Genomic DNA, 24,940 nt, shown 5'->3' with positions numbered 1-24,940 from the left:
TATAAAACAGATTACAGGTAAGTGCCTGCGGTTCCAGGACACAGGCTTGGGGGATTTCGGTCAGCACCCAGAGGGCCACAGGTTGGCACCAAACACTCCCTTAGCGGCACAGGGGCAGTCTGTTGATAACAAAGAATTAGGCATCCAATGATTTTCAATGGGAGGACCGCGGGCTGAGAAAAGATGCTAGAGGCTAGGTCCAGGGGGTCAGTTCCGGAAAACCAGGGGCTGGACAAGTGAGATGCGCGCCCGCATGGATATTGTGGGACGGTCAGTTGGATTCCCCAAAGCCAGGGGGCTGAGGGTGCAGAGGTCGCCTTGGGCATCAAGAATCTTCGTCGAAGCTGGGCCGGGTCCTCCAGATTCGGGTGGCGATGTGTTAGCCAGGAGGGGGTCGGCCCAGGGTAAACTAGAGGTCGAAATTGCATAGGGACCTTCTCTGGACCAGTGGGCTGTGGGCATCGGATGCATAGTGGCCAGGGCTCGCTGATCCGGGGCAGTTCTGGAGTCCTTTTGGAAGGTTTCTTCTGGATAGAGCCGCTGTCTTTGGAAGTTCTTTGTCCTCTGCTGGGCAGGCAATCCTCTGGCAGTTTGGCGAGGTTGCTGGTCCTGCAGGATGTGTTGCCTTTTTGGAACAGGAGTCTTGAAGCTGCAGACAGGCCGGTAGGCCTGGGGTCAAGTCAGTTGTTGTCTGGAGTCTTCACTGCTGGGGGACTGGCTTTGCAGTCCTTCCTCTTTCTTGAGGTCACCATGAATCTGGTACGGTTCACTGGTGCCCCTAAATACTAGATTTAGGGGCATTACAGGTGTCAGAGAGCAGTCCAATGGCTACTGTCCCTGAGGGTGGCTACACCCTTCCTGTGCCCACTCCCCCTGGAGAAGGGGGTATACTCCTATCCCTATTGGTTTCTGTCCCCCAAAACAAGATGGAGGATTCTCCAAGGAGGGGGTTACTTCAGCTTTGGACACCTTAGGGTACCTAATTCTCTCGCCGGACCTGCCGCCAAAAGTGGGGCCTTGCTTAGAGTCGGGCAACTACACTAGCTGGAGTGCCCTGGGGCACTGTAACAAGAGGCCTGAGCCTTTCAGGCTCACTACCATGTGTTGCAGTTCTTGTTGCAGGGGGAGGTGTGAAGCACCTTCACCCAGAACAGGCTTTGTTTCTGACCCCAGAGAGAACAAAGGCTCTCACCAGACCAGTCAGCCTTACACTGGAGGGTTGGGTAAAATACAGGGGGCATTTCTAAGATGCCCTCTGTGTGCTTTTTACAATACATCCAACACTGGCATCAGTGTGGGTTTGTTGTGCTGAGAAATTTATTACCAAACATCCCAGTCTTCAGTGAAGCGATCATGGAGTTGTGGGGTTCATAATGACAACTCCCAGCCCATGTGCTTAATATGGCACACTGCTCTTAAAACGTCTAAGAATGGACTGACACTGTAGAAGCATATTGTTCGTGCAGCTATGCCCTCACCTGTGGTATAGTGCATCTTGGTTTAGATCTGTAAGGCCTGCTAGAGGGGTGACTTACCTATGCCACAGGCAGTGGTTTGTGGGGATGGCACCCTGAGAGGGATGGCATGTCGAATTTACCTTTTTTCCACCCACCAACACACGCAATCTGCAATGGCAGTGAGCATTTGTTAGGTGAGGGGTCCCCTAGGGTGGCACAATCCATGATGCAGCCCTAAGGGACCCTTCCCTGCCACAGGAGATGTTAACCAATTACATAAGTGGCACTTTCCTACAGGTCTGATCTTTTTACCTGTCAGTTGGACCTGTACAAAACCTATAATATCTGGACAGGGTTTAACTTCTAACATCTGCCACATTTGATACAGACTGATCAAATACTGCTAAAGTTATAAGCAACGGAAAATGTATTTCCGCCAATAAATTAATACAAAACTTGACAAACCATTCAAAAATCAAAACTTCTAAGTTTTTGCCAGATGTTTTTGCATAAGTATCACATAGTGCAAATGTTATTAGCAAATGAACACTTCTCAACCCATATGACTCCATCCCCGACCAGTGGGTGAGTCTGCCCTAACTCAAATATACTAATCGAAGGTTAATAGAAAAATATTTTTGAACCAACTCCTTTACCTGTGTCTTCCCCCTTACTCCCCCCCTCCCTCCTCCTCCGCCACCACCAACTCAATCCCCTCCTCCCCAAATTGGATCTTTATGAAGCCTTATATACCTGCACTGGGTGTAACTTTCTAACTACTTGCCAGACTTAGTAGCCTGACAAGTTTCTTGCAGGTCTATCCACAGGGTCAAGAGCTGCAGGCAATATTTTTTACAACAGCCTTTTCAATGGAAAATGTGGCTGAACTACAACTACTTAGTGGCAACTGCCATAGTTTAATTCTTATCTATCGACCAATATTATACAGCTGCAGTCACTAATGAGTAGTTATATGTGAGGCAGATTTTCTACAGGAATAAAGTTTTTGTTTCGCTATTAACTCTGGTGTCGTTTGACGAATTTTAATGAAACTTTACAAAAAAAGTTCAGCCACTTAAATTCCTTCCTAGGAAGCTTCAGTGATCCATCAAGCGGGGCCCAAGAAAAAAATAAGTGGGAGGAGGATCCTAAAACGCTTTTCTCCCCCATGCATTTTCCATAGAAGAAATGGGCAAGGATACAGAAAAAATGGCTGAACAGAATTACACCAAATTTGCCAGAAATCTAGATTTTTACTCAGATGGCAAGCTTTTTGTATGTTTTGGTGTAAATCTGATCACTAGTTTTTGAGAAATTAAGGTTCAAAATGTATAAATGTATTGACAGTTGGTTAAGCAGGATTCTCTTAGAAGTTCCACATGAATGCAAGTTAAAAAAAAAAAAAAAAAGTATTCCGCCTGGCCAATTTATGAACAGATAATTGTCTTAAATGGTCCACATTTGCTGTTGGGGGTTCTAGTGACATCACAGAGCACAAGGCTCGGGTGTGTGGTTTCTAAATATCACCAGGATCCAAAACTGCAATACTGGACCGCATTACATTGTAACTGGTATCTACTTTTGATATCACATTTATTTTGAGATAACTAGCTTCAAGAAGATTTTTTTGTAAAAATTTTTTTTAAGTAAAGTGCACCCAATAATGTGTAGGGATTGGAATAAGAATGTTTATGTTCTGGTTACGGTTCATGACTACATTTTTCATAAAGCAATGGAGAATAGTGAGGGGCAGTGGATTTTGATGAGATTCTGTGGCTTTTACAATAAGTATGGATTTACTGCAATTGCTACAACTTGCAGATTATACAAAAATGTGTTTTCTTGCTGAAATGGATGACAATACTATCACAAAATCTGCTGCATAATGTTCCTTGGTTGTCACCTAATTTGGATAATCGTCCATAACTTGGTCCTCCTCACCACTTAATGCTTACAGCACCAACAATGGCAAAGCTCTGCAGAACGATCTGGGGATGAATGATTACAAAACTCACATGCCACAAGAAACTGAAATGTCCATATTGTATGGTTTCCTGTGAGATAGTTTTTAATATATGGTTGCATGCTTGTATTGCACAATATGTAGAAGTATAAAGATCCACAGTTGGTTTCTTTTGTGACTGCACCAAGAGTTCGTGGATACTAATTGATTGGAATAGTTTTGTTGTAAAGATACATTACTTACATTTTTTTTTTTTTAAACCTCTTAAGGCAATTTAAATCTGGTCAGTGAGTCTGACTATTTTGATGTTTAAGTCGCATACTTCTTGCACACTACAGTGATTGACTACCAACCCACTTATAGAAAGATGTAGTCGCTCAGCTTTTTTCCTTTTTAAAATTTCCCTTACACCCTCCTTGGAATGAAAATACATTATATCCATACATTTTAGTTTGACAGGAACATATGCATCTCTAGGATGAGGAATACAACACAACTACCCTTGATAAGCCATTCTTCTGACACTTCCATGAAAGATCCAAACAGTTTCCCCGATCCCTCAAACTTTATCAATCTTGTACTCTTAGATACCAATCACAATATATTTCCATGGTATTTTGTGGTTGATATTATGGCCTGTCACCCATTTCGCTAGCTGCTACCTTTCCCCCGCAAATCAGTGTTTCCCCTTAATGTATCTCTTTTCTTCAACACTGCCTTGGCACCCCCTTTTACTGCTTCACATTTCTGTTTGCGACACCCTCCCGGACTGCTGTTTCTCTATAAGACATTTCTGTAGACAAAGTTCACTTTTGTAGTTTGAGGAAAGTTCTGTTCTTGAAAGCTTTTTTTAGTGAAGCCTGTGCTGTAATCTTTTTCCAAGGTTTTGACTTTTTTTTGCATAGACTCAATGAGCGAGCAACTCAGTAAGTTTGTCCCGCAATGATTAAAACTAGACAACTAGGAAGAGCTTGGGGAGATGCTCATGGTGCAGATCCCGGTTGATCCCCATTATGTGTCGCTGGGCATCCCAACGTACACAGATTTGCTGTGTCCTAAACTCCTCTTTAGTAACTTGAGCTTAGTGGTGGCTACAAGGGATGTGGCTTACCCTTAAATGGCATCTGTAAGAAAGAAACTGTAGCACATATATAGAACAGCAGTGATACATTTAAAAGATGAAATGTTTACATAGCCTCACCTTAGCCAGCTGGTGAATGATCATCGGAATTAAACCAGCATCTATCACAGCCTGGACTTGTTGCTGATTTCCTGCTGTGATGTTGGATAGGAACCACACTGCTTCCTACAGTAGAAACAAACACAGCATTTAAAACCATTTTGAAAGTGAGTTAAAATGTAATCAAGCAAGAATCATTACTCCGATTAAACAACTCTGCAGAGTACAAGATAAAGTGTGTTTAGGGGCCTCTAAATAAGTGGCTGGCAAGTCACCACTGGCATAATACTTCCAGAATTCTCTAATGTTATATTGGACATACAAATAACTGCTTATTAAAATAGATTTCCCATATATCGTTGTGAAAAAGAGGGTACCGCAGGTAATGTTCTTTCTGAGGGCAATTATGGCTCAAGTAATTCCTATAAGTTTCCAGACTGGATTTGGAGAACTTTTACAGCAGCCTCATGTCACTGGTGACAGGTGGTACCAAACTATACATCAACAGTGAAGTCGACGGTACACATGAAATTGTGCCATTGATACATATAGGATCGCTACAATAAAGTATGACAGTCTAAAACAGATATTCACAAAGAATTTACAATATATCCCCATGAGCAGAGGCAGGCAGGTGGGTCCAAGGAATCTGCTGGAGCTACCACTTCCAGCACAAAGAACATGATCACGTTACTCAATTTTGTTTCTAATGGATATTGCTTCTGCAGACTCCTTTCAATAACTTGTAATACAGGAACTCTCAAGGAAGGTGAGACATCCGGTTGGAAGCTATACAAGAACTGCTCATGCAAAAATGGAAAGGTGGTCACCCTAATCACCTCTGTATAAAGCTGCCATACTGCTCACTGAATTGGAATGATATTCTACAGTTTTACCAACCAACACAAGTCTTCAATAGGCAAAGATATCCAATGTAAACAGTGTGCTTCATAACGTTCTTGCCCTTAGATTGTTTTTCAAAACCTACAAAAATATCCTCCAGTTTAAAACAAATATGTCTGCGGATATAAAGGCTCAGAGCCCTCCAAGGACGCAACGTGTGCAACCTCCCCATTCCTTTACAAGATTAAATAGAAAGCTAAAACCAATGCAGAGAAATCACTTGAGACAGTTGAAACGGATTACTTTAGCAAGGGAAGATGTGAGGGTAACTGATTTTTTTTTTTGGGGTGGGGGAAGGGGTTGACAGTAAATCTAGTAATTACTGAAATGGCTTGCAATTTTCCTGCCCTTTTGGAATAAGTAATGAAATAATCAAGGCAACTTTCCATGTAAGAAAATTCAGAGAAAACTAATGAATACACTTGAAAGGGGAACACATAAGGTTACAAGAAAATTGAAGTCCCAATGTGTAACTACAAAGCACGTTGGGGGATACTTATTAGATATCAGACCAGGCAGTAAACCAAATATTTTGACAGCTGTCACATTTCCAACTACCACAAATTCTGTTTTTTATGGATTCAGTGCTATTTCAGCTGTCCATTGTTAAAGGGCAGTGAATAAATAAGTGGATGGATGTGGCAGGAGTCAAGGATTTCAGTTGTATAATATTGACATTAGTGACACAATACATAACCATGCCATGAGAACGATTCAGGACAACCACTACGCAATACACACAAAAATGATAGGTGAAAAGAATACATTTGTGAAATTTGCAATTGGCAGGTAAAACCTGTATTTTAAAGAAAGCAACTTTACTGAGAATTGTAAAGCATGAAAGTAGTCAAGGAAACTTTTCAGATATGCCACTTAAAATATTTAGTATGGTTCCCCTAAACAGTGGGATGCAATGGAAACCATAATTACTCTTTAATACACATGTAACACAGAGGGATAGATTCAAATGCTGATATGATGCAGTTATTTCCTTCAACCTCTTCTCAGACTTATGATGGCACTGCACTGATGCTGGTGGCTTTTCAATTAAAGATGAAGATATGGAAAAAAAAGGAAAAAAAAAAGAAAAGGGCTGTGTAGAGAACATATGGATTAAGCCCACATACCTTGGCTGTGACTGGCCAGTAGGAAAATAGTGTTCTCTACCCCATATAGAACATATTACTTACCCTGCAAGCAAGCCTCCATTTGTAGATTTACATTCTTAGCATACTCCTGCTGTCTAGTGTTGGCTTGGACATTTGAAGTTCTTCAAAAGAGTCTCTCAAGTCATAAGATGCGGATTCCATACAGGGGCAGGATGCACTCTAGGGGGTGTAACCACTTTAGATCTACAATGAAACCCTTAACCAGAATTCTAAAGAGGGATGAAGGTTCCCTATTCCGCATGTAAGCTACGACAAAAGTTTATACATATGTATGCAAGGCCTGCCTTTTGTAAATGACGTCCTGTACAGTAGGCTTTAAAGGTCCCATGCCTTTAGAAATACAAGTGTATAAACCGTATAATTTTGTGGAGTACCAAGCCCACATGTTAAAGGCTGACAAGTTTTCCTTAAGATGGACATCCATTTGTGGAAGAAGAGTAAGATACCCGAATTCTAGGAGCTCAGATGCTACATTGCCAGAGTGACAGGACTGTAGTCGAGACATTTAAAACAACCTTGCCTCCGAGTAAGAAGGTCCGACCTTAGCAGGAGCCTCTTGTGAGTGCTTAATGGACCTTTTCTGGAGTGTGTAGCACCAGGATTTTTTGGCCCATATAAGAGTTACTAGAATGTTGCAAGAGATGTTTGCCTCAACTTCCTCAGCATATAGAGAAGCAGTGGACGAGATGGAAAAAAGTAAGAAATAAACCTGACCAATTCATCCATAATGTATTGCTCATGGACTGCTGAAGCAAGTAGCTGGAGATGATGGCGAAGTAAGTTTGCATTTTTTTGCAGTGGGGAAACAAGTCAACTTGCAGGATGTCCAATGTTGAAAGTACTTGTGTAGGACCCGCAGGTGGAGTTCCTACTCATGATGCTTCCAGCTCAGCAGGTGCACATAGCTACTGTTTGCTTCCAGAAAATGTATCAGGTGTATTTTGAGGAGGGGTGCCCACAGCCCAACCCCCTGCATTAAAATAGCTGGGGAGAGCACATTCCACATAATTTCTGTAGGCAGGACATGGTGATCATGTTGACTGTCTTGATAGCTACTTTGTCCCGACCGATTTGAAGAAAGACTTGGGGTATGGTTAGCAACTCCAGGCAGCTGATGTGATGACCTTGAGAGGGAAGCATGTTTCCTACACAGTGATGTTGTCGAGGTGTGCACCCCACCCTCAGAGTCGTCCGTTGTAGTTGCCACCCATAAGCAGTGGTGAGTCTTACCTTCCTAAACGTTCCTAGTGACCTTCAGCTTGAGACTACTGAATCCTATGAAAGTGCATTACAGTTCCAACTGAGCTGACTGGGCTGAAAAAGGTAGAAGCAGCTGAAAGGCTGCAACGTTCTACTAGATGGGGTAAGCTTTCCCCTTAACTACATCTAACACAGAACACAAGAATGATCGGATCTGCTGAAGTTGTAGATCGGACCTGTAGGCTTATGGTACACTACAGGCTGAAGAGCAGGAAAACGGTGTGGGCCAGACACTGCAGGCTGCTGCCACCACTGATTAGCCAATCATCAAAGTGAAGGAAGAGGTGAATGCCCTCCTTTCATATATGTGCAGCTACAGCCAGTAGGAACTTAGTAAACTCCCTTGGAGCTGTGGTGAACCCAAAAGTAATTTGAACTGGTAGTGTTGTCCATTTACCACAAATCAGAGGTATTGTAGATGAGCAGACTGGATGGGCATCTGGAAACAGGCGGCCTTGAGTAGAGCCATCATGTAACTGGAGAAGGAGGATAACATCCTGAAGAGTTGTCATGCGAAAAAGGTTCTGAAAGGATGTAGTGGTTGAGAGGCCTGAGGGTGTCATCTATATGGGTGATCAGAAAGGAGAGATAGTAAACACCCATTCCTTAATGCTGCTAAGGAACTATCTCTATGGCGTCCTTTTGAAGGAGGAATATTTATCTTCCTCAAGGAGGGAATGGAGCTCTTCGTTGGGAGCATGTATGCTGGGTGGGGAGGGATAGATTGAGTGTAGTCAGAGGCAACAACCATGTCGGACCAGCGGTAGAACCCTAGTTTGATCTGATTTTCTCCCTGTCTGGAGGCGGCAGCAGCTATATTGGAGATGATGCAGCCCTCACCCCTGTAATTACTCTTACAGGGGTCATTTCTTCTGCCCCCTCGCAGGCTGTTGGTGAGAAGCTTACTTCTGTCTTTGATTAACAAGATATACAGCTATGGAAACGCACTTTCTGGTAGAGAGTAACAGATGCTGTTCGGCTTCAGAAATGACTTGTGGAGCCAACAAAGAGGCCACTCCAGCAAGCTGAAATTACTTGCTTTTGAAACAGTCCGTGGCCCCAGACACAGCAGAGGGCCAGCATTCAACTGGCTTCGACTAGTGTGCAAATTCATAAACTTGGAATCTTTGGGCAGAGCCCAATTCACAGCATGGAGAGGATGGGCGGGTCAGTGAGGAATCTGTGGTCAGATACAAGGTATACTGAAGGTAAGTAACTTGTTCTTCTGATTGGAACTTCTAACTGCAGATTCCTATCCTTTTGAAAAGATACAAAAGCAATACCTGTTTCGAAGTGGGTCTGTGACTTCGGTCAAACCTCAAAGTCCATGTAGGACTGAGCAGGCAAAATGCCTCTGAGAATGGGGCTGTCCAGATAGTAGTGCTTTATGAACGTATTGAGGAACATCTATATAGTCGCCTGATAGATATCCAGGACAAGAATCCCACATTCCAACTTAAATGGTAGCAGCCTTGGCTCTGATGGAACGAGCCCTTAACCATTCCAGGGGATGCACCTTGGTCAGTGCACAGCAGACCATGATGCAGGGCACGATACAGCGCGAGATGATCCTTTTCTGCACAGCTTTACTCTTCTTCATTCCTGCTAAACTCACAAAGGGATGGCCATCCACTCAGTGGTCTCTGGTAAAGTCTATGCAAATGCTCAATGCTCTTTTGGGGTCTAGGCAATGGGCATCCTACGCCTCTTTAGACGAGTGAGGTGGGGCACGATCCAGGGAGAGATGATCATTTTACGCACAGCTTTGCTTTTCTTTGCTATTGCGAAACTCACAAAGAACCGACTGTCCACTTGGTGGCCTCTAATACAGTTGATTTAAATGCTCAATGTTCTTTTGGGGTCTAGAGGATAGAGCCTCTCCTCCTCAGAGAGAAGACATGAAGCATAGAATACCGGTAAAGTGATGGTTTGACTGACGTGGAACAGCGTTGCTACTTTTGGAAAGGAAAAAAAAGCAACCAGAGTTCGCAGAACAAGTTTGTCTGAGGTGGTATACTGCAGGTCAAGAAAAACAGCTTGGAGCCCACTCCATCGCCATGCCAATGTTGCAGTAATTAGGAATACTGTCTTAAGGGTGAGAAGAAGCAACGTATAGCTGTGCAGCCCCTCAAAGAGTACATTTCCAAAAATATGAGGACATGGTTGGAGCCCACTGCAGCATTACAAAAGGAGGCAGAGGAAACAAATGCGAGTCATTTTTTAAAAACGCATCACAACAGATGAATTATATAACGAGGGCTAGTCTTGCAACCTGTAGGAAAGTGCCCCTGTTGGCATGGTTACCCCTGACTATTTGCCTGACAATGATGCCAACTTGATTGAGTGTGTGCTGGGATCCTGCTAACCTGGCCCCAGCACCAGTGTTCTTTCCCTAAAACTGTACCATTGTTTCCACAATTGGCACACCCCTGGCACACAGTTAAGTCCCTTTTAAAAGGTACCCAGTTGTAGGAAGCTGGCTCTGTATTGAAAATGTCACTTACCCAGTGTACATCTGTTCGTGGCATCAGTCGCAGTAGATTCGCATGTTTTGCAATAGCTCGCCATCTGGTGTTGGGCCGGAGTGTTACAAGTTGTTTTTCTTCGAAGAAGTCTTTCGAGTCACGGGACCGAGTGACTCCTCCTTTTGTCTCCATTGCGCATGGGCGTCGACTCCATCTTCGATTGTTTTTCCCCGCAGAGGGTGAGGTAGGAGTTGAATTGTAGTAATAGTGCCCATGCAATGGAGTGACTAAGTATGCACCTAATTAAGGTTGAGATGATACATATATAAATAGTTGAAGGTAACTTCCAAACTGCTACAGGCTCCCGGGGAGGCGGGTGGGCACATGCGAATCTACTGCGACTGATGCCACGAACAGATGTACACTGGGTAAGTGAAATTTTCAGATCGATGGCATCTGTCGCTGTAGATACGCATGTTTTGCATAGACTAGTAAGCAGTTATCTCCCCAAAAGCGGTGGATCAGCCTGTAGGAGTGGAAGTAGTCTGAAATAATGTTCTTAATACGGCTTGACCTACTGTGGCTTGTTGTGCGGATAACACGTCTACACAGTAGTGCTTGGTGAATGTGTGAGGCGTAGACCATGTGGCTGCCTTACATATTTCTTGCATTGGGATCCGCGTCCATGGAGGAGCGGATCTGGTTGTTGGAAATGGTCTGTCCCTCCTCAACCACTTGTTTTGCCCTATTTTGTAAGTCCTTGGGCAGATGTTCAATGAGATGTTGCATCTCGTCCCAGTGGGCTCTGTCATAGCGCGCAAGTAGTGCCTGGGAGTTCGCGATGCGCCACTGGTTTGCAGCTTGTGCTGCGACTCTCTTACCAGCTGCATCGAACTTGCGGCTTTCTTTATCTGGGGGTGGTGCATCTCCAGATGTGTGAGAGTTGGCCCTTTTCCTAGCTGCTCCTACAACGACAGAGTCTGGTGGCAGCTGTGTAGTGATGAAAACCGGGTCTGTAGGAGGCGCCTTATACTTTTTTTCCACCCTTGGTGTGATTGCCCTACTTTTGACCGGCTCCTTAAAGATTTCTTTTGCGTGCCGGAGCATACCAGGGAGCATAGGCAGGCTTTGGTATGAGCTGTGGGTGGAGGAGTGTGTGTTGAATAAAAAATCATCCTCGACCTGTTCTGAGTGGAGGCTTACGTTGTGAAATTGTGCTGCTCTAGCCACCACTTGAGAATACGCGGTGCTGTCCTCTGGTGGAGATGGCTTCGTAGGGTATGCCTCCGGACTGTTATCTGACACTGGGGCGTCGTATAGGTCCCATGCGTCTTGATCTTGGTCACCCTGGCTTATGGTGGTGTGAGCTGGGGAGTGTGATGGAGTTCGTGCTGGTGAGTCGTTAATCACGGGCGGAGGAGAGGGTGGTGGGGTAACTCTTTTCACCACTTTTGGTTGTGGTGTCTGTTCAGTTTGGAACTCCAACCTTCTCTTTCTTCTAATGGGGGGAAGGGTGCTTATTTTTCCTGTCCCCTGCTGTATGAAAATACGCTTTTGCGTATGGTCCACATCAGTTGATTGTAGCTCTTCCTCAAACCTATGCTTTTGCATTTGTGAGGTTAGCGAGTGCTCTTCTGTATAAGAGCCTGAAGCTGGGTCGCTTGCAGTTTGTTTCGGCACCGAAACCCTGTCTGCGTGTTTTTTCGGCTCCGAGGTGACTTTTCTTTTTCGGGGCCGAAACCTCTCGGCGTCGATCTTCTTCGGTGCCGCTGTCTCGGCGTCGAGCCGTGTCCACACCGGCATCTCGGTGTCGAGGCTTGTCTCCAGCACTTTCTCGGTCCCGAGAAGGCTGCGTGCCGGTGTCTCGACCGGAGTCGGACGATCTCGGCACTGTTTGGGCCTTTTTCGGTGCCGACGGTCGGTCACCGAATTTATGGGTGGAGCCATGGCCTGATGGCAGTGGCGTCCCCTGGGCCTTGTAAATCTTCCTCTGTGTGGTTTTCGACGTCTTACTCACGGTTTGTGTATCGTCGAATCCTTCGGAGTCCGATTCTTGGATCGAGAAGGTACCTTCCTCTTCCTGTTCCTCGAACTCTCGGTGGGCTGTCGGCGCGGATGCCATCTGAAGTCTTCTGGCTCGACGGTCTCGGAGTGTCTTTCGGGACCGGAACGCACGACAGGCCTCGCAGGTGTCTTCACTGTGCTCAGGTGACAGGTACAGGTTACAGACCAAGTGTTGGTCTGTATAGGGGTATTTATTGTGGCATTTGGGGCAGAAACGGAACGGGGTCCGTTCCATCGGCGTTCTTCAGCACGCGGTCGGGCCGACCAGGCCCCGACGGGGGATCGAAAAAACTACCCCCGAAGGGCACCGGAGCTCTTCGATCCTTCGACGCGGTGTTGAATCTAACTACGCCGATCCCGAACGCAACAATACCGACAAAAATCTTCCGAAATTAGCTATCTTTCCGTTCCGAAACTCGGAGCGACAGGAACACGTCCGAACCCGATGGCGGAAAAAAAACAATCGAAGATGGAGTCGACGCCCATGCGCAATGGAGACAAAAGGAGGAGTCACTCGGTCCCGTGACTCGAAAGACTTCTTCGAAGAAAAACAACTTGTAACACTCCGGCCCCACACCAGATGGCGAGCTATTGCAAAACATGCGTATCTACAGCGACAGATGCCATCGAACATTATATTTCAAAGTGAGATATAGTGTGCACAGAGTCCAGGGGTTACCCAGAGGCTTACAGATGATAAGTAGATAATACTAATGCTCTCTTTGTGGTATTGTGGTCAAGCAGGTAGGCTTATCAGAGGGTAGTGCAAAGCATTTGTTGTACACACACAGAAAATAGAAGAAGCACACGCTCAATGACTTAACTCCAGACCAATGGTTTTTATATTGCAAAAATATGTTTTCTTAGTTCATTTTTAGAACCACAAGATTCAAGTTGCAGGTAAGTACCTTAAAAGTTTTGTATTTCACATAGGTATCAACAGCACTTTGTTTGAAATAGGTAATACATACACTTTTTGAATTATTGACAAAAAGCTATTCTAAAAAAGGACACTACAATTTTTAAACAGGTCCTGGGGGGGAAGAAAAGTTAGATCAGTTTACAGGTAAGTGCAACACTTACAGTCTCGGTCTCCGGATTTTAGGAAGTCCACTGGTTGGGATTCAAGTTAACCCCAAACACCCACCATCAGCAACACGGAACCAGCTGGGTGCAGAGGTCAAAGTTGAGCAAATTTAACGTGGGCTCCTACGGAGATACGGGGGACTCTGAATCCGGTCAGCCAGCATGTAAGTACCTGCTACTCGGAGGGCAGGCCATGGGGGATTAGAAGAGCACTGGAGGGGCCACAAGTAGGCAAACGCACAACCCTCAGCGGCACAGGGGTGGCCGGGTGCAGGGTGCAAACAGGACATCGGGTTTCCAATGCTGGTCTACGAGGAGACGTCCGGGGCCACTCAGGCTGCACGCCACCAGTCGGACAGGGAGGAGGGCCGTCTGCTGATTGATGAGGCACCAGGAGTTGGCTTCTCCAAGGCCTGGGGGCTGTGTGTACAGTGTGTTCTTAGGCATCAGATATCTTCGTCTGGAGCTTCGTGGTCAGGGGGGTTCTCGGGATTCCCTCTGAAGGCATCGTTGTGGAGGGGTCAACCCAGGGTGTGTGCTTGCTCGCAGTTGCCTGGGGACCCTCTCTTGCTGGGTAGACCACCAGGACACTGGCCATGGGCGTCGAGTGCACAGGGTTCAAGGTCTCTTCAGACAGAGCCGCTGTCCTAGGGAGGTCATGGTCCTTTTGGGTGCAGGGTAGTGCTCTAGAGTTGGCAGAGGAGACAGGCTGGTAGGGCTGGGGCCAAAGCAGTTGTCTTCTTTCTCTGCTGAGGGTTATAGCTTAACAGTCCTTCCAGTAGGTCGCCAGGAATCTTGTGAGCTGGGTTCAGGGAGGCCCTTAAATCCTAGATTTAGAGGCGTGTTAAGGTCAGAGGGCAGTAGCCAATGGCTAGTGTCCCTAAGGGTGGTTACACCCTCCTTGTGCCCACTCCCTTTGGGGAGGGGGGGCACATTCCTATCCCTATTGGTCCCTATCCTCCAACCCAAGATGGAGGATTTGGCAGGAAGGGGTTCAATTCAGATCTGGATACCTTGGGGTGGTTTTGGCTGGGGTGGTGACTCGACCCTGTTTTCCCTAATTTTCCTACCTGACTTGCTGACAAAAGTGGAGCTTTGTCTGGGAGGGGAGCTGGGGGAGGGGAGTATCTCCACTATTGGGAGTGCCCTGTGGCACTGTAATCCGAAACTTGTCTGAAAGTGGCAGGCTGGCACAGACCAGTCCCTCCTACACTAGCAGTTGGGCTAACATACAGGGGGCATCTCTAAGATGCCCTCTGTGTGCATTGTTCAATAAATCCCACACTGGCATCAGTGTGGGTTTATTGTGCTGAGAAGTTTGGAATGACAAACTCCCAGACCATATACTCAATATGGCTACACTGCACTTACAAAGTCTAAGAATGGACTTAGATACTGTAAGGGCATACGGTTCATGAAGCTATGCCCTCACCTGTGGTAAAGTGCACCCCTCACCAAGCACATGCACACTACCTTTGTGGACTTAAGGGTAACAGAGCATGCCAGGTTGGCTGCCCCTGGGCTATATAGTAGGGCAAGGTAGCAGCCCTAAGTGGTGTAGAGTAGGACAGGGATGCTTTCCTAAAGGCTCTAGAGGTGGACAGGATTGCTGTCTTAAGTGGTCAGGGGTGGTGCAGAGCTGCTGCCCCAAAATTTCCAGGGAAGGACAAAAGAGCTGTTTTAAGTTTTGTAAGATAGGGCAGGGTTGCCGTTCTACCTTAGGTTCTTTCCAGGAGTATTTTTTTTTTTTTTATACCCCTAGGAGCTCAGCGGTTATAGTTTTTTTGCGCCTGTGGTACAGGATCCACCGTGGGGTGGTTTCCTCCCTTAGAGGAGTGGGATCCTGAGTGGGTAGTTTAGGGGAGACTACCACCTGTTCAGGGCCACTTCACCCAGCTGAAGTCTACCATAGCTATGGGGAGGCACTGAATGGAGTTATTCACATCAGTGACTTGGTACTTGTGAGGTACGTGTTCTTCAGGTCTCACTAGTTGTTCAGTAACTATGGCAACACTGGCACCTGTGCCCTTGCAGGCCTGAGTCTCAACACCATTTACTAGGATATGCTACTTGTATAGATCCATTTTAAGGGGACAAGCAGCTATGGTGGCAAGGCCAGTGCCACCCTCCGAGACAAAGGTTGTCTCAGGGGTTTCTATACCTACTCCAGGTCCCACTACAGACCCAAAGGTGAACCCAACTACACTTTTTGGCTGACTTCTGCTACCACTGTTGGTATTACTAGAGGTGCTAGGGGTCGTAGTAGCAGTGGAAGCAGGCTTGGTGCTATTTTTACGGCAAGTGTTCTCACCTGTCCTGTGGCCTGATTGCCTACATATATATAAGGTTTCTTGCTGGAAGGGGAAGAGGACCTAGACCCGCCCCAGAAGAGTTTTGGGCGCCTGAGAAGGAATCTTTTTGTTTGTCTTTGTCCCCACCCTTGTCCTGATACTTGCCTGCTTCCTTCTTTTTTGTGGTCACCCTCTGTGTGAGCCTTCCTACTCAGCCTGGTGCGGACCCACTGGTCTGCCTTCTTTCCCAATTCCTGGGGAGAGGTCAGATCAGAGTCCACCAGCTATGGATGCAGCTGATCAGATGCACAGTAATTGAAAATGTGCTCTTAGAATTAGGTTATACAAGCCCTGGTAGTCACTAACTTTGCTTCCATACAACCAGCCTTCAAGCTTTCACAGAGCAGTCCACAAAATCAACCCAATTTTGGGAGGACTGTTTCCTGGTCTCTCTGAATTTGATCCTATACTTTTCAGTAGTCAGACCAAACCACTCTAATAGTGCTGATTTCAAAACTGTGTAAATGTCTGCATACTCTTCTCTGACAATGAGGAGCCTGTTTCTACCTTTGTCAGAGAAGGAGAGTCAAAAAATAACTGCCTACTGCCTCTGAGGGATTCTCTGTACCTTACAGGCCCTCTCCAAAGCAGTAAACCACTTGTAGAAGTCATCACCCACCTTGTAAGGTGGGACTACCTTGTTCAGGTTCATACAGTCAAACAGAGTCCTCCCTGACCCTGGTGTCCCTTAAACTTAAACTGCTGCCACCATGGGATACTCCCCCAAACCCTGCTTCTCTCACTCAACTGCCAGAGCCTCCGTATCCACAGCAAGCTGTTGCAGCCTCAACTTAGCCTCCTCCAATCTCAATTGTCTCATATCTCTAACGAGGGAATCCTCTCCTGACTCTTAACAGTGGGTCTTCTCAGATACTGAGATTAAGTGAGTAAGCAAAGGAGGCTCTGTTCCTCCTACTGGGGACCCTCTGAACCAGGCCGCTGGGAGTAAAGGTGGCCCTACTCTTGTGATCCCCCTTTTCACTACCTACTAGGCTTTTGGCAGGGCTGTGGTGATCCCCAGTTTGTGCCTGATCTATCCTATCTAGAACTGGTGGATCAGACTCTGCTTTCCCTTCCTCCTCCTAGCTTTCAGCAGTGTCCTGACCAGCCAGGAGGAGCAAGCCCAGTACCAGACTCTTTTTGGGATTTCTCCCAGTCTTCAGTTTTCTCTCAGCACACATCTCCCTTTACTCTTGGAAAGTGAACCGTCATATTGAGAGTTTAGGGCTTGAGAGGTGAGCTCTACTGGGGACATGATGTCTAGCTAGAGTGATGTAGGAATCCCTAACTACTCTAACACTATGCTCCCAGCAATGTTTGGAGCAAGGCTATGCCAGACCCTTGCTTACCCAAACTTAGGAGACAAGGGCCCTCATTACAACCCTGGCAGTCGGTGTTAAAGCAGCGGTAATACAGGCCGGCGGTTAAAAAAAAAAAAAAAAAAAAAAAAAGGGATTTGGACCCTGGCGGTTACCGCCATCCAACACACCGACCGCCAGGGTGGTAACAGCCGCTGGGCTGGAGACTTCGGTCTCCAGCCTGGCGGCCATCACATTCCCACCCTGCCTACCGCCATGGTTTTCGTGGTTTTTGTAACACCACGAAAACCATGGCGGTAGGCACTATCAATGCCAGGGAATCACTTCCCTGGCACTGATATGGGTCTCCCCCGCTCCCCACCCCCTCCCCAGAGTCCTCCCCCACCAGCTCCTGCCCCCGCACATATACACACGCGCACCCATATACACACATGCACACACGCATACCCACCCACGCATGCACATACATACCCACACACGACAACACACCAACATACCTTGTCAAACACATGCATCCACAACACTCATTCACGCATGCATCCAATGCGACTCACACCCGCCTGCACGCATCCCAAAACATACACCCCCCCCACATACACACAGCGCCCCCCCACCCCCCTCTCTGGGCGGAGAACCCGACTTACCTGCTGGAGACGGTCCACGGCGCTGCTGTCAGCAGCAGCATCCGCCAGCAAAAAACCACCAGCCTGTATCATTGCTGTCAGCAGCACCGCCTTACTGCCATCCACCGCCATGACTAGCGGCGGTGTTCCATCAGATTTCTGGCGGCATACCATTGGCGGTCATAATATGCGTTGGCGGCCGTCGCCATGGCGGTAGGTGGTTAATACCGCCAATGTTGTAATGAGGGCCTAGATCCCCAACACTAAGTGTATAGTGTACCTACAGTTAGTAAATGTTCTTTCCTGTGGAAAGTACTCAGTGACAGAGTGGTGAGGCAATTGCAAGTGGTTATGCCGCAGCTGCACCACCAATGTAGGAAGCTGGCCTGGTGTGGTGACCACCTAGTGTGTTATCAGGTATCTCCTATTAGTGAGGTGTACAGTGTCTAGGAAGCCTGGGCTCTGGTACAGAGAGTACCTGGCCCTCAATGTACACAGTCACTAAGGAGAGGTTTAAATATTTTAGACCCTTGGCAACACTACGCACTCTTTAACAGGTTCTTGAGATTACAAGGAGCAGAGTTCAGGATGCTCTTCAATGACAACGAAAACTGCATAGTGTTTTCTGATTTTGAGAGTGTCTCCACAAAGAAGTCGTCTTTGTGAGTAATCTGCATCTCCACCTCGTGGAAGGCTGCGGCCCTTTGTATGATCTCATGACAGGCCATGGTGTAGTCAAGGGGGTGACACTTTTAAAGGGTAGTGATCTTGGTCATTCACCTTGTGAGGTTGGAGGTGCGGGGGGAGTCTACATTATAATTATTCCAGAAATAATCAGTGGGGTCCAGCCTGCACAGCTTTAGGTAAATAGGAGGACACCTCAGGCAACTATGGTAGAGTAAATCGGGGGTGGTGTGAAAAATTGTGGCGGTGGCAGCACCAGTGGGCTCTGTGAAACAGCAAAAGGACTAGTAGCTGTTTTTCTACTTCTTTAGTGCTGGCTTTTGGAAAGGAATGCATCCACCTCCTGCTGCAGTCTTTTGAGGATCGGAGCCTTCACATACTTGGATCAGACGGGCTGCTGGGTTGCCATTTTTTTAGCTCTGGGCTTGATTTCCACATGAGTGGTGCTCTAACACGGCATTGTACTTCTTTTGTGGCCCTAGCTTTGTGGTATGGGAATCCTGGCCTAATGGCATACTAATAGCCCTGTACATGGTCATGGTGTAAGGGCGCTATTCTTCACCTCGACATCCCTATCTCCGCGTGCTCAGATGTGCTAAAAGATGCAATGTCCTGGCTGGGTGTGGTAGGCACAGCTAGGGGATCAGACGGGCCAGCATCTTCCTCTTTTTCAGTCTTCCCTGATAATGTCTGGGGTCTCCCTAGACGTTTGTTGCTACATATTTCGGTGTGCCCAACACTGTTCACCTTGGTACCTCAGCGTCTTTGTAGACCAGAAGGTGAGGCACAGAAGGTGCCGTCATATGTTGGGGAACAGGTACATATCGTGGTGGTCTACTTGTGGGTACATGGAATTGCAGCGAAGGCAAATTTGAACGGGTGCATGTTTGATCACCCATGTGCAATCAGAATTCTCTGGCTATGGAGGACCAGAGACAACACTTCCCCCAAGGGGCATGAGGCTTCCCCAACGCCTAGGTAATCGAACACTGTTTTCAGTGCTGCTGAAGGTATTCACGAGTTGGAAAGACAAAGGAACCAGACATTAGTTGTACCTGAAGCACTAGAATCGGGTCAGAAGAAACATTTTCGGCACAGGGAGAACTCTCAAACCCATGCTGAATACATCAGAACCTAATGATGAAAACAAATCTATATGGAGTTTTAAAGTGCTATGTACCCCAAGAGGAGGTGCCCCCACCACATTTGGTGACCTGAGAAACTTCTACGAAAAACCTGCAAACATCCAAGCCCAACACTAGGTGACAGGAATATGTAAAGCATGGAAATCTACAGCCACACAAGAGACAAAGACTTTGCTTTAGTGAACGAAAATTTCAAACTCAGAAAGAAAGCTGTTCAGTTGTCGCTGTGCTGAAAAAATAGCACTGGGAAGCTTGCGTGTATGGGATGAGGAGTCTCAAAGATCTTAGAGATCCGCTGCTGACATGTGAAGAGCAGGACCCCTTTTCCAAAAACTTGAAATATTTGGAAAAGCATGAGCACAGGCACAGAGAAATGAGATTACATTACTAGTCTAAAAGCATAGTGATATTGCTTCCCCTGTTGATACCCATGTTTACTTAATTATGAGGTTTTATACGGCGTGAACAAAGGCCCGGGGGGTTGTCAGAGCATCTCAGTATTTACAGGCATTTTGACACACTGTAATCAAAAACAAATGGCAACTCATTAGTTGAAATCAATGCACATTCGAATTATGTAAGAAGAAACTTATGGGTGCTCATACACTGAAACATGATGTGTAAAACCGAGTTTCTAAGTAAACCCGTTCTAATACTACAAAAACAAACCAGTGGTGCACACCAAGCAAAACAATATCTCTACTTAAGAGATAGTCAAATATCTTGAAGAGACCAATTAACATATCATAATAAATTCCCCTAGAATGCTTGTTTGGTCCACTGGTTTGTTTTTGTAGTATTTTGACACACTGTGTAGCAATGGTTGAATAGCTAATACAAATTTGGATATACTTTAAAATAAATACCAAAGATTATAGTGTCTTAAAGGAATAATATAGTTTGAGGAGGTCTTAAATTTTTTTTTTTTTTTAAATGTAACACATTAAGTAGAGCACAGCAAGCTTTATGTGGATTTACCAAAACACTTTCTATGACCACTGGCATGAACTTGATCCATTAATTTTAAGCAGATCACTTCAGCATATCTAGGATCTATTGTGATGTTTAAGTGCATGAGAGTATCCATAAGATGAGGCACAATTAATAAGTTACCTTATTGATCTTTTCTTTTGGATGCGTCAGGAGATTTGGAAAATGTGCCAGAACATCGCAGTTCAAAACCACTTGAGTCTGTTCGTCTGTACCAGTCACAATGTTGCCCACTGCTCTCAGTGCTGCAGTCTGCAAATAATGAAATTATCAATCTATTATGAACACATTGTACTGCCTCCCATATGCAGCTTTGGGCTGAATGACATCTACTCAATCCATCTGGATTTGTTGGCTATCTTCAATAATGCATGCTTAAAAACCCTTCAAACCAATGCATATACATTCTTACTTAACCAGAACCCAGGTTATGGTGAATCTCCTGGTTCTTGTTTTTATTATTTGAGTTACAGGTGAGAACAAAGGACTGCTTAATTTATCCTGTAGTGCTGCTTAGCAATGAAAGCGGCTTTCCCACCTCTTACTCTTCTAAGGAGGGTGCAGTATGCTGCTTCTAATAAGAGCAGAAGAATAACAACGCTAATGGGCAAAATCCATCTCAAATTCCAACATGCCCACTGTGCCAGAATATTCAAGAACAAGCACTCGCAAAGCCAATAAGTCTGGTCTTGACAGCTGCTGCAATGGTTATTTTTTGTTGCAAAGCACATGCCACAAAAGAAAAATAATAAAAGAAAACCTACATAAAAGAAGAGTAAAAGAGAAAAAGTGAAAATAAATTAAAAAAAGAATGAAAAGAAAAAGGCAAAGTAAAGCACTGATCCACCAGCCTTGGCACTGAAGTGCAATTCTTTTTAGGTAAATGTACATGTGATAAGACAAAACACCATCACTCTGTGTAAGAGTCAATGGCCAAAGTGGGTTGACCTATTACTCCATTATGTATGCAGAGGTGGGTAGAAGAAAAATGTAAATGACAGTTCAACAGACAAACTGAGAAGACCCAAAGCCGCTCTGTGTATGTATATATATAGTTTTTATTTAGGATTATTTTTTATTACATAAGGTAATTGTAAAACAAAGTGGTCTCTAGGCCAGAACTAAAACATGCCTACCATTTTTAGCCCATTTAAAAAAATCTGACTTTCAACCCAGCTGTAAATAAGTCTTCTCCCTCATCCCCCAACCTCACCTATGATTGCATCAAACAGCAACATATCTACCAGGAAAGCACCATAAAGAGCCTACTCTGGTTACTAGTAAAGCACGGTATTCCTTTCCATTATCTTTGCCCAAGTAACAAAACCTTCCAGAGCAGTGACTCACTACATCTGCAGAAGGGAGACTATGCAGCACCTCAACAATGTATTTAGGATGCATTAAACTTAGCTGATCTAAACTCTAACAGGAAGTTAACTGAAAAAATGTCCTAAGTTTAAAGATCTCAAATACAGAATGCAATCAAATTAAAAACTTTAAAGGACAAACAAATTTCATGCTGTTCAGAAACATATATATATATATGCAAATGTTACTTGATCTGTAACCATCTGTTCATAGTGATTAGTGCTGCAGATTCACAAGGTCTGCATACTCCTGCCACCCAATGAAGAGCCTGGATGTTTGAAACTTGTATTTCTTCGAACAAGTTAGAGTCACAAGACCTGTTGTGACTTAACCCGTGTGCTGGTGCATTGTGGACAAAAGGGTGCTTTCATGCATGGTTTGTCTTTGCAGATACACTGCTATCACTGCTAGACACTTTGTGAAGACTCTTGGAGCTCTACTGACTGAACGGTAACAGCTTGAAATGCTAGTTTTATCCACTTACCTCAAATCAAAGGTACTGATGATGCGCTGGGTGAACTGGCATGTGATCAGTGCAGACTAAGTTACTGTGACAGAACAGCAGGTTGACATTTTTCAGGGTGGTGAAAGTGTTAAGAGAGGTTGAACTTGGTCAAAGGCCAGAGATCAAGCCCACAAAACACACCCTCAGCGGCACAGGGGCGGCTGGGTGCAGTAGGCAAATTAGACATCGGGTTTTCTATAGAAAGCAATGGAGGGACCCAGGGGTAACTTAGGCGATGCAGGCAGGGCACAGGGGAGATTTTCGGGCCTGCCACCGAATGGGCTAGGATGAGGGCCGCCTGCTGGGCACACCTGCAGTTGTAGGTGGCTCCTCTCGGTCCTGGGGGCTGCAGGTGCAGTGCTTGCTCCAGGTGTTGGGTTCCTTGTTACCAAGCGGTCAGGGGGAGCCTCTGGATCCCTCTGCAGGTGTTGCTGTGGGGGTGCAGGGGGTCGACTCAGGGTACCCACGTCGTCTTATTTGCCCGAGAGTCCTCTTTGCGGTATTGGTTCTCCTGAACTCGAGCCGGGTGCAGAGTGAGAAGTCTCACGCTTTTGGCGGGAAAGAGTTCTTTAGAAGTTGTTTCTTTGTTGCAAAGTTGTTGCAGTTTTTGAACAGTGTCGCTATTCTCAGGAGTTTCTTGGTCCTTCAGGTTCAGGGCAGTCTTCTGAGTACTCAGAGGTCACTGGTCCCTGTCCGATGTGTCACTGTGCAGGTTCTTTGAGTCTAGAGACAGGTCGTTAGTGCTTGGGCCAAGTCAGTTGTCTCTGCGGGGCTTTCAGGTCAGCAGTCCTCCTTGTTGTAGGTTGCAGGAATCTGATTTCCTGGGTTCTGGGTCGCCCCTAAATACTAAATTTGGGGTGGTGTTTAGGTCAGGAGGGCAGTAGCCAATGGCTACTGTCCTGGAGGGTGGCTACACCCTCTTTGTGCCTCCTCCCTGAGGGGAGGGGGGCACATCCCTAATCCTATTGGGGGAATCCTACAATCTCAAGATGGAGGATTTCTAAAGGCAGGGGTCACCTTCGCTCAGGACACCTTAGGGGCTGCCCGGACTGGTGGGTGACTCTTGTTTTTCTCATTAACCTCTCCTGTCTTGCTGCCAAAAGTGGGGGCAGTGGCCAGAGGGGGTGGGCATCTCCACTAGCTGGTATGCCCTGGGGTGCTGCATCAAAAGGCATGAGCCTTTGAGGCTCAGGTTTTACAGTTCCTGCAGGGGGAGGTGAGACGCACCTCCACCCAGTACAGGCTTTGTTCCTGGCCAGAGTGACAACGGCACTCTCCCCATGTGGCCAGAAACTCGTCTCGTGGCAGGCTGGCAGAAACTGGTCAACCTAGCACCAGGAGTCGGACTGGTATTCAGGGGGCATCCCCAAGATGCCCTCTGGGTGCATTTCACAATAAATTCCACACTGGCATCAGTACGCATTTATTCTGCTGAGAAGTTTGATACCAAACTTCCCAGATTTCAGTGTAGCCATTATGGAATGGTGGAGTTCATATTTGACAAACTCCCAGACCATATACTCTTTATGGATACCCTGCACTTACAATGTCTAAGGTTTTGCTTAGAAACTGCAGGGGCATAGCCATGCACATATGCCCTCACCTGTGGTATAGTGCATCCTGCCTTAGGGTTGTAAGGCCAGCTAGAGGGGTGACATACCTATGCCACAAGCAGTGAGAGGGGGCATGGCACTCTAAGGGGAGTGTTATGTCGACTTAGTCATTTTCTCCCCACCAGCACACACAAGCTGTGAGGCAGTGTGCATGTGCTGAGTGAGGGGTCCCCAGGGTGGCATACGACATGCTGCAGCCCTTAGAGATCTTCCCTGGCCACAGGGCCCTTGGTACCAGGGGTACCATTTACAAGGGACTTATCTGTGTGCCAGGGCTGTGTCAATTGTGGGAACAAAGGTGCAGTTTAGGGAAAGAACACTGGTGCTGGGGAATGGTTAGCAGGGTTTCAGCACTTTTTCAATCATAACTGGCATCAACAAAAGACAAAAGGTCAAGGGGTAACCATGCCAAGGAAGGCATTTCCTTACATTGTCCATCTGATAGACTTCTAGACACTGATTCCTTACCTTAGAATAGATACCAAAGCAATTGCTCCCCAGAGGTAGGGCTGAGAAAGATTCTACTAGAAAGTCCTGCAGGACTAAACTGGTAAAATGCCCGTTTACATGGACCCGACTGTCAAGGCAGAAGTGCTCCGTAAACGTGTACAGGGAAGCCCACGTGGCTGCCTGACATATCCAGGACGGGTACTCCGGGAACCAACGTAGCGATCGCAGCCTGGTTCTGGTAGAATGAGCTTGCAAACCTTCAAGCAACTGCTTTTTGGCCAAGGTAGGCAGGGTAATGGACTGGCCTACATGAAAGGGAGTGACCACCTTGAGTAGGAAGGATGT

The 24,940-nt window shown here is 46.2% G+C and overlaps 1 protein-coding gene across 3 annotated transcripts in view; it reads right to left on the bottom strand.

Annotated features, from left to right (window-relative positions):
* KPNA3 (karyopherin subunit alpha 3) overlaps window positions 1-24,940 on the bottom strand; it is a 542,591-nt gene that overhangs the window by 254,825 nt on the left and 262,826 nt on the right. For all 3 annotated transcript variants that reach the window (XM_069205359.1, XM_069205360.1, XM_069205361.1), the window contains exons 12-13: window positions 20,783-20,911; window positions 4,622-4,726 (exon numbers count right to left, since the gene is read on the bottom strand). In XM_069205359.1, coding sequence (XP_069061460.1) covers window positions 4,622-4,726; window positions 20,783-20,911 — 234 coding nt within the window. The remainder of the gene's footprint in view (window positions 1-4,621; window positions 4,727-20,782; window positions 20,912-24,940) is intronic.

This window comes from Pleurodeles waltl, chromosome 8, assembly GCF_031143425.1.
Source record: "Pleurodeles waltl isolate 20211129_DDA chromosome 8, aPleWal1.hap1.20221129, whole genome shotgun sequence".
NCBI lineage: Eukaryota > Metazoa > Chordata > Amphibia > Caudata > Salamandridae > Pleurodeles > Pleurodeles waltl.
This window is presented reverse-complemented; position numbering and strand designations above follow the sequence as displayed.